The sequence below is a fragment of the Cyprinodon variegatus genome, unplaced genomic scaffold (assembly GCF_000732505.1).
Source record: "Cyprinodon variegatus isolate N-32 unplaced genomic scaffold, C_variegatus-1.0 Scaffold873, whole genome shotgun sequence".
Taxonomy (NCBI): Eukaryota; Metazoa; Chordata; class Actinopteri; order Cyprinodontiformes; family Cyprinodontidae; genus Cyprinodon; species Cyprinodon variegatus.
The window spans coordinates 84,495-94,480 of NW_015151326.1; the positions used below are offsets into that span (position 1 = coordinate 84,495).

General features: G+C 38.4%; 2 protein-coding genes across 2 annotated transcripts in view; one reads left to right on the top strand and one right to left on the bottom strand.

Annotated features, from left to right (window-relative positions):
- The window catches only part of LOC107099472 (runt-related transcription factor 3-like), a 9,910-nt gene extending 9,289 nt beyond the window's left edge, over window positions 1-621 (top strand). Inside the window, exon 7 of the mRNA XM_015397611.1 lies at window positions 88-621. Coding sequence (XP_015253097.1) covers window positions 88-434 — 347 coding nt within the window. The 3' untranslated portion in view covers window positions 435-621. The remainder of the gene's footprint in view (window positions 1-87) is intronic.
- Window positions 622-3,453: 2,832 nt separating this feature from the next.
- Window positions 3,454-9,986, bottom strand: part of LOC107099467 (latent-transforming growth factor beta-binding protein 1-like) — a 121,756-nt gene continuing 115,223 nt past the window's right edge. The window contains 4 exon segments of the mRNA XM_015397606.1: window positions 3,454-4,246; window positions 4,324-4,473; window positions 7,170-7,331; window positions 9,100-9,276. Of these exon segments, the coding sequence (XP_015253092.1) occupies window positions 4,074-4,246; window positions 4,324-4,473; window positions 7,170-7,331; window positions 9,100-9,276 (662 nt within the window). The 3' untranslated portion in view covers window positions 3,454-4,073.

Sequence of the window (9,986 nt, forward strand, 5' to 3'; positions counted from 1 at the left end):
CAGAATAATCTGTTTTTAGTTCTATTCTAAAGTATGAGAGGAACCTTTGAAAGTTCCCTAAATAAAATGATGTTATTTTGTCCTCAGACTGCAGGTCCTTTTCCTCCTCCCTGTGGAACAATGAGCCCTCATTTCTTGGTCAGGTCACATCTCTGACATCCTCCTTCACTCCTGCTCCCAGACTGCATCACCTGCCCTCTGGCCCCTTCTCCACCCATCCTCCTCCATACGCCTCCTATTTGTCCTCTGCTCCTTCTGGTCCCCCTCCGCTGAGCCACAGTGGTCCCTTCCAGCCAGGCAGTTTCTACTACGGGTCCAACCAACCACTCCAAAGCACAGGGGAGGACCGCAACATTGTTGCTACCATGTCCAATTACATAGAAGGGGCGTGTCTTAACATGAGGGGGGAGGAGCCTGTCTGGAGACCTTACTGATGGCAATAAGTTCAGATGTAACCACATGTTTTATTTTGTTTGTTCACTCATAATGTCTTATTTGTTGCATGTATTATTGCTTTAGATGAATATTCTTTTCACATTTTAGAAAACTCTGTACCAATCTGACTGTATGATCTGGTTGAATTATCTCTGTAAAATGCATTAAGATGACATGTTGTTAATGGTTGCTATGGAAATGGAAATAATTGAAAATGTAATTTTTTTAAAATAAAATGATGCTTGACATGAATATGATTGTAAAAATACATAAATAATACTCAAATAGCATCACTAATTTACATTTATTAGCAGACTAATAACCGTTAATGGATTTGCAAATAAATAAAGAAGGTAGATGCTACAGTCTCAGAAATATAAAATCCCAAACATCATGTGACAATCTGAACTTCTATAACATACACGAACTACTAAAAATAAAACTGAAAAAAGCTGCACCATATGAGAGCCGAACAAGAGAGAAAATGGTTTAGTTATGGATTAATTATCTCTTAATCAAGAGATAATTAATCTAATCAAATCTAATCTCTAGGCTTTTTTTTTTCAGAAGCTAAGACATCTTAATTTGATTCCAGAAAAGGAAAGAAGTCATTGCTATGGCAACACTGAGGCACCAGATGTGCATGGCTGTAGCTCTGTAGGGCAGGTTGCAAGAGGTAAGGAACATTAGACAACCTTCATGTTACTTGCTTTAAGCTTCTACACCTTCCAACTGTGTGGGCATGTAGGGGACAGGTATGAGTTAGGTTTTAACAGATTTTGTCATTCTAAAAAAAAAAAAAACATGAGAAACAGATAGAAATGCAAACCTGCAAATCCATCAGCTCCTTTATTCTCCAAACAAACACATGAAATGCTGTTCAATGGGCTGGCATTAAATCAAACATTTGCCCCTTTCTTGAAATTTAATTTACACAGTGAAATAAAGCTGTTTTAAAGAGCGCCTTCCTTTTGTGAAAGAATGGTTCATTTTTTCTTCTTCCTAAATTGTTTGACAAAGGTGCAGCAAACCTGGTGACTTAAATTTAAATGCAGGTTTCCAGCCAGTCTGCACTGATGCAGACTATTTAAGGGCTGAACGGTCCACTCGTCCCACTCACTTTGTGGTTTGGGACAGCCCTTCATATGACGGCCCTCCACGGGAACGCACAAATGTAGGGTTAGTGCGTAGGGGTAGTGTTTAGGGGCTAGTTTGGGATTGGCCCTTTTTCTCATCTGGGCATAATTCACCACCTGGGTAATAAGCAGTTCTGCATTAAACCACACGGTGGCAGCAGTGATACAGTGATACTCTCAAGTGAAAAGTCTTGACTTATTTGACATGTTGGCGTATATAACAATAAACTGACGAGAAAAATACAGTAATTAATAATTGATAAACATTGATATACCAATGCCTAAGATAGCAAACACAGAATCTGTGCTGATAATTCATTAAAATCTTAATAACCAAAGGTGTTAATAACACAAATGTCACAGGTTAGATTTTAATGATCACAGATGTTAATTGATAAAGACGTTAATGACCACAGACGCTCTTGAGGACATTTACTAAAGACGTGGTCATTTTGAGTTCAAATGGGGAAAAAAGAAAAACGAAGTTCCATTATAAATCAACATTTATTACCAACAGTTTTATCTTACATTGTTATTATTTCACAAGAAATGCATTGTTTTTCATGTACAAATTACAAATACATAAGCTATTATCTCCACTCTTTAGTTTAAATGTACACTTGCTTAGTTTTTCCAGTCACCGGATGTGGCGACCTGGCAACATTTTACAGTAAAAAACAGTCAGAAAAAAATGGTCTCAGTCTCTGGGAGAGAGATCAGGAGCTCTTTGAACTCTTTGTGGGAATCATGAAGCTTAATTTCATCCCATGTTTTGCAGTCGTCTAATTGTTGGTCTGACTGTTGATACACGTCAAAGAGAAAACCCCAAGAAAAGCTTGTTCCCAAAAGCTGAGAGATCCTTACAGACCAAGTGACCCAACGACTGTGGTGTGACAGTTAATAGTTTGTTCCCAGAATACCTAAAAAGAGAAGGAGGTTGTATGGAGAGCGAGAATCCTTGCAGAATAAAAAAAAAGGACAATGCTTGTGAAGGACGGCAAAATACAACAGGATCCAGCATTAATTCAGGACCCAGCATTAATTCATTTGCTGGGTTTGTCAAGAAGCTATAAGTCCCAAACTGGATCTGCTGACTCATAAAGCACCACTGAGGAAGGATTTAGAAAAGAATAAACCGAATATAACTTTTTCTGCAAGCACCTAACTTTATAGTTTAACTTGGCCATTTTTCTTTATACAGAGCTGAATAGTGTCATTGAATGCATGTGTGCGTGCATGTGTGTTGCAAAGCCTTTTCTGAAAAATGCTGAACTGCATGAAGGTTTGGGGTTGGGTCAAAGTCAGGCGATGAAAGACAGAAAAACATGCTGGATGTGTTTTTGCTCCTCTCAGATCTAAAACTCACTTTAACTCTTTGCTTTTTTTTTTTTTTTTGGTTGAAATTCTACAAGACAGCTTCTCATTGACCAAGCCAAGCCAGGTCTTCAATAAATACAAATTCTGACAACAGCCTGTGCATTTAGGTAACTTTGGCATCAAAATTAGTGTTTTTAATTGATAACTTCACAGGATACTTCAAAATAGAGAAAATCAGATTTGTTGGTCAAGCAAATCCCATTACAACAGAATATAAGGGCCATCATAAGAAATATATCATTTTTAAATTATGAGCATAAAATCATAATAGGAATCTTATGATTACAAAATCATAACATTACAGGATTAAAGTAGTACCATAAAAAAAGTCATAATATTATGAGAATAAAGTCGTAACTCAACAGCAAAAATACATCAGAAGATTAAAATAAAAAAATTTTGAGACCCTGCAAGATTAATGTTTATCAGATTAAAGTTATAACATTAATATAATAAAGCTGTTATATAAAGAGTCTCTGACTTCCCCTGAGTTAAAATGCTCTCCTCGGGCTGCATTTTGGTTAATCTTAGTTGATCATTTTGTTGAAGCTTTGGTATTATTAAAATAACTTTTTATTTTGAAAATACTGCAATTTTACTTTAATATTATTGCGACTTTATTGTCATTATATTACGACTTTATTCATAATTCTCCATCGTTTCTCATAAACTGTTTAAACCAAAGTCAATTTTAAACTTAACAGAAAATCCAACAAAAATAAATCAGAAACATCCTTTCCATTAAAGCCTTGGTGAACAGAGTTAATTTTCACCATATCTGACCATAAGAAATGACAAGAAATCTATTTGTTAAACTTAACTGGACAACAATTTATCTTTCAGGCATAATAATTTAATTTTACAAAGATAGAAGGTGCAGCTGGTTCTCTGTTTGTTTATATGTTGCAGTTAAAAACATAATTAAACCGTCCATGGTGATAGAAATGAAAAGCAATATTAGGGATTTTATGTTCAAATCCTCTGAACCATGTGAATAGGAAAGCTAACTGTTGCTTCTCCTACTCAGTGCTGTGGATACTGATGGATGTCCTCATTAGTATGACAATAAGGAGCTTGTGCGTGAAGGTTTTGTGGCCCTCACTCCCCACTGGTCTCCACCTCTTCTCACTGAGTGTGTGTGGATGTTTGATGTGTGTCTGACTTCACGCAGAAGTTGGGTTTGTCAGAAGCCCTGTAGCCTGGGAGACACTCGCACTGATAGGAGCCCGCAGTGTTGATGCATTTTCCGTTTTTACACAACAACATCCGGGTGTTCAGCTCTAAGCACTCGTTCACATCTGCAGACAGAGAGACATAGTTGGTATAAAGCAGAACAACATCGGGGCTGTGTTTACATAATGATGAGCTCTCCTACCGACGCAGACCATACGGGACAGGTCGAGTGTGTATCCTTCAAAGCATTCGCAGGTGTAACCCTCCTGAACCCGGACACACCGGCCATTCTCACATCCGTTAAGAATCCCGCATTCCTCTGCTTGCAAGCCCTCAAATGCACTGTAACGATCTGTAGCACAAAAACGCCAGAAACGCATTAAGTTCTTAGATTTGTCCCAAACCTGCATTGATTTCTTTGGTTTATTGAGGTTTTTTTTTTTAACAATATAACATAGGTTTACAACAACATTGAGCCCCACCCAAAGAAAATGAACAAATTAAGTAATGAGACAGAAAAAGATCTGATCTTTTTCTCCACAGAAGAAAACGATTGTTAAATAGATATGACACTGTACACTAATTAGGTTATATATATATATACGTGCATACATGCTAAAATATACCTGAACATACTATAGTATATGCACAATTATATGAATTCATAATGTAAACATACTTAAACTTACAGTTCATACAGAGTTGATAAAGCAGATAATTATTAAAATAAAATAAAGCCAGAAACTATCCTAGTAAGATTGGTACTTTAAACTCTAACTTCATCGCATACCTCAAAAAGGTTGCCGATTAATAGTTTGCCACTTTAACCTCTCAGAGTATGTTTTACTTTTGCCAATCTCATAAATGTTATGATTCGAGCCTGTCAGCTAGTCTGTTTAAACCCTTATGCCTGATTATTAATTCAGTTCAAATGGTGCAGCTCCCACTCTGCCTCATCAGTTTTCATTCCCTCCACTTGTTCCCACCTATATATGCTACTTGCTGACTAATTTAGAGTGCCAGATTATTGAAAGCTTTTGCCAGTAAATTTCCAGCGTTACGCCCATCTGCCTGCCTGATTCTGACCTGATACTGCTTCCTGATTCTCTGAGCCTGTCTGAACCCTATCGGACCGGTCACTGTGAGTTTTCTGGATCTCTTGACTGATTTTGGTTATGGAGTTAAGATTGGGGATTACAGAAAGGAGATGTCTCCCTACTCTAGACAAGGGTGAACTGAGGGTCATGAGAGATAAGAATGAGTTCACACGCCACCTTCATGCCGTGAACGGGTAGACCTGTTCTGAGTGTTTATCTGGCTAAAATTGATATCCTTGATGAACTGCAGTTATTTTTTCTGGGAATAACCAAATGTTGAAGTGTGAGAAAGGTCTTAATCTAGGGGGCCGGTTCGTTCCCCTGGGGGGAGAGTGTGATTTTATAAGGTATAAATGTATGTACTGAGCTTGCCGCAGTTAGAGGGCTCTATCTCTCCATCCGAGGACGTTAAATAAATGTGAACCTTATTTCTTGCAAGAAATGCCTCTGCCTCAGCTTCCTAACTCCACAAGCTGCTTCTCCTCCATGTCCAAAACATTTTAAGTACAAAGTCAAAGCCGCATTTAAATGAATCTGCTCACAGATCTTCTAAACTTCCTTTTTTATTCACTTCTTCAAGACTGTGACACAGAACTAAAGAGAACACTACAGGCAAATATCTTTTTCATTTTGATCTGCATAGAATTGTCCATATTTCAAGGCTGTTTCTACTGCCCCTTTACACATCTTGAACATTAGGGGAGACTTTTTTCCATCATTGGGCTTACCTTTGGGCAACAAGGCACTCATTCCCACCATCACAGTCCTAGAATTAGCTGTATCTGTAGCGCTAATTATTTTTTCTCAGTCAGACCTACATGGTAGACTTAGATTTCAGAAGGCCTGGCTTCATAATCTGCAGTCATAGAGGCCAGATGCAGAAACATACATTTTTCTCTGGCAATCACTTTTTTTTTTTTTTACATTAAAATAAAACATTTAGAAAGTTTCTGATGTAAATCATAGGGCTGCGCTCTCTCACCTGTCTTGTTTACAATCTTTATGGACAGAATTTATATGGGCAGCAAAAGACCGGAGGGGTTCCGGTTTGGGGAGCAGTGGGTTTAATCTCTGCTTTTATGGATAACAAAGTTCTGCTGACTCCTTCTTGCCAAGACCTACAGCAATGGGTCGGTTCTTAGCTGAGTGTGAAGATAAGCTACTCCAAGCCGAGGCCATAATTCTCAACCGGATAAAGGTGGCTTGTCCCCTTCAAGTTGGAGGAGTGTTCCAGCCTCAATTGGACGAGTTCAATTATCTTGGGGTCCTGTTTACCAGTTAGGGGAGTATGGAATGGTAGATAGATAGACAGAGCCCTTCAAGCTGAGGCAGATTAGTAACAGACAGCAAAGTTGGCAGGATTTTGACACTATGCTTACTACTATATTGGTTTGCTAAATCCAAAGAAAGACGTGTATTAATGCCTGAATAAAACCACAATGGCCTGTTTAGAAGCTGACTGAGACCACCAGTAAAAGTGGGTCTCAATGAATCTCAGACTATTGTATGAAGAGTTTTGTATGAACTCCAGCTATGTTCAGGCTGAGGGTGACATGCTGAGCTTGGGGGGATGAAACGCGGTCTGAGTGTCTTTGTAATATCTGTGAAAAGACCCTTTTACGTTACACAGGGCAATCAATCAATCAATCAATCAATCAATCAATCAATCAATCAATCTATCTATCTATCTATCTATCTATCTATCTATCTATCTTTTGCTAACGATTAGGTTTAGGGCGCAGGTGTCAATTGGGTTAGGGTGAGGTATTCATTGGTAATGGTTAGGTTTAGGGCTAGTTTTAGGGTTAGGGCATAGAAAGGGTTGGACATGACTTGTATACCTTCTGGCCTCTTCTTCATTAGAAGTCCCTTCAGACATCTAATAACTATTTAATCTGACCAAGCAAGTTAATGTTTGACATTCTAGGTTGAGGTAAAAGCAAATACTTACACTCTTCATTTTCATAAAAGTTTTGGACATTCTTCTCATCACTTGTAGTCAAGTAGTCTGGGTCCACTTCGTACTCATGGACTGAACCGGCAACGAGGGCGTCCTGACCGTATGGCTGCCGCCTCCCACCCAAAGGAATATTACACATGGACGCATAGTCATCTATGAAGAGCAAAAAGAGAAAGCAGAGAGGTCAAACAAAAATTTATTATTTTTGACTTCTGATAGATGGGTAATGAGGGAGGGGGAGGTTTGACATACGTACATTTAAGACTAATGTCATTATTTTCTTTGTAAAGGGTGTTTTTTTTCTCTCCCAAGATTACTAATTGGATTTAATTTAAATCTAAAACTTTGGTTAAGATTTCCCAACTTAGGATTCATGATCATAAATGAAATGTAAAGAAATTTCAGAGGTACTGATTCTTACAAAGGCCAAGAGGTGCAAAACCTGCGTAAATACCTGATTTCAAAGTCCTGCAAAGGATAAATGTTGCAAGTAGCACAATGGAAGAGATCCAGACCACTAGGTGAGACCATCAGCAACTCATATGGGACCAGACCCATAGACAGAAAGTTTACACAAATTAAATGTTAAAAACATATTTAAAACTTTGCTCCCTTCCCTCCTTTGGATGGCTTCCCCGTTTAGTTTTAGCTAACATGAATTCTTAGTCATATCTGTGTTCTGGTTCAAAATACCTTGGTGATCATCTCCCCCTAGTGGTCAGGCACACCTCCATTATTGGCTATATGCAAGAACCACTTCCACATTCTGTGTCAGATGGCATTGAAACTTCCGTTTCTGTCTAAGCACAGTGGCTTTGCTTTGTTTACTCAAGCTTCCTAAAGTGTGGGTAAACAATGTATGATGAAATGTTCGAGCATTATGGGTAACTCCACAGAGCTTCATGGAGAAAGGCTTTAAGTTTTAGCTCTGTTCTTTATAAGATGTCGCTGCGCAGCAGGTCTCCTCTCTGTTGTTCCATTTGCAGGTCACTAAAATAAGACTCTTCCTGGTCAAAATCACACTTCTAGACTGAGCTATAATCATTTATTTTCTAAATTACATTTTTGAAGCAGAAACTAAATTTCAGGAAAAAATATACACATGTAAGAATTAAGTTTTTATATACCCAGTGGCCATTCAGACATTTATCATCTTGGCTGAATATGTATTAATGATATCTGAAATACATTTCTTCTTGGTCAAAATAATACAAAAAAGAACCGGTAACAATAGGAATATGTAGATCTGAAATTATCTAAGTGTATTCGTTCTTGAATTGAGGAGGTAAGTGAGACACTTTGCCAATGGAACGTGACAATTTACATTTAAAATAAGAAAATTGTTTTATTTCAAGTGCATATTATCTAATTATCCTATTTTAAAGTAAAAATACTCATTCCATTGGCAGATCAACTTATTTACCTGCTCATATTAAAGGAAAATACACTTAATTTAAGAAGGCTTAGTAGCTTGTTATCCCTGTAGAAATCCTAATTCTAAAGCCGAGCATGCACTGTGTGATATTTTCAATCGCTGCACGCAGCTACAGCTCAAACTGTATGACGAACCCGCAGGGTATAAAAGTTCACAGCTCACTATGTATTTTCTCACACTTTGTGCTCTTAAGATCTGATGCGACCTTATGACGGCCAACTGAATTTCAAACATGTTTGATTTTCTCCCGACCTCATGATTCCTGATTGTGAGGTGGTCATGTGTTGCTGATTGCCTGTCGTTACGCCCTGCAGCGGCATAACGCAGCTTTGTGCATTTAGCCTATATATGCTAGTTTGTAGCTTTTCTTAATTTGCAGCTGTTTTGAAAAACGTCTTTGTTACATTTAGATAAATGTATGTAAGGAGTAAATGTACTTGGTGTGCCACAGACTTGTAACAGCATGTGTGTGTTTTTGTTCTGCACCTGAGTTTCGGTCCGGACATAAGGCACAGTCCAATCCCCAGCCCTCTCCGTACCGACAGCAGCACTCAGTGAAGGTTGTCTTTTTGTAGGGGTTCAGAGGATCCATGCACACCTTGGTTTCTGTTACTTTTTGCCAGCAGATCTCCTCATAATTCTGCATCTCCATCGTTGGTTGCTCTACAAAACACATCCAGAGAGACTTTGTTTGGATCTAATATAAATGTATGTCCTCAGCTGGAGAAAAGATACTATCTGCAAAAGAAGCTTTACTGTTGAGCAGGATACAACAACATTTTGTTTGGCTGCATCTCTTTAAGCAGCTTCCATGGCCATGGCTCTAACAGATCTGCCCTTGTGGTGTGAGCAGGGAGCAGTCAGTCTCAGTGACCTTTGAACTGCCACTGTTGTACCTCACTGTATATCCATAAGTTAGACCATAGTCTATTGTGCAGAGTTTGGGGGAGTTTGGTCCTTCTTTGTGTTTTTAAAGAAAAAAAGGTCAGATTGGCTTTTTTTTTTAACAATGTAAGTAATGTTATTGTTCCGAGCACGGTCCTCTGAGATGTGCAATACTTTGAACTTGAAGTTTGTGACCTACTTCCCCTTCGATACTTGGGCCTTTTTATTTATTTTAGTCTTCTTGATCCTGAGTTGTGGTAGTGTTTGCTGCACCAAGCTAATAGTACTTGGACCTCTTACCTTTTAGGAGATCTCAAGTTACCTTTGGGGAGACCTCAAAACACTATTGAACAAGATAGTGGGTGACATGGAGGTGCTGAGGTTAGTCCAAAAGTCCTTGATCCATAGACAAAGGAGGGACCCAAGTTGTAGTTTGTGCAGTTTACTGATCAGTTTACTGATTCAATTCAGTTTATTTCTATAGCACC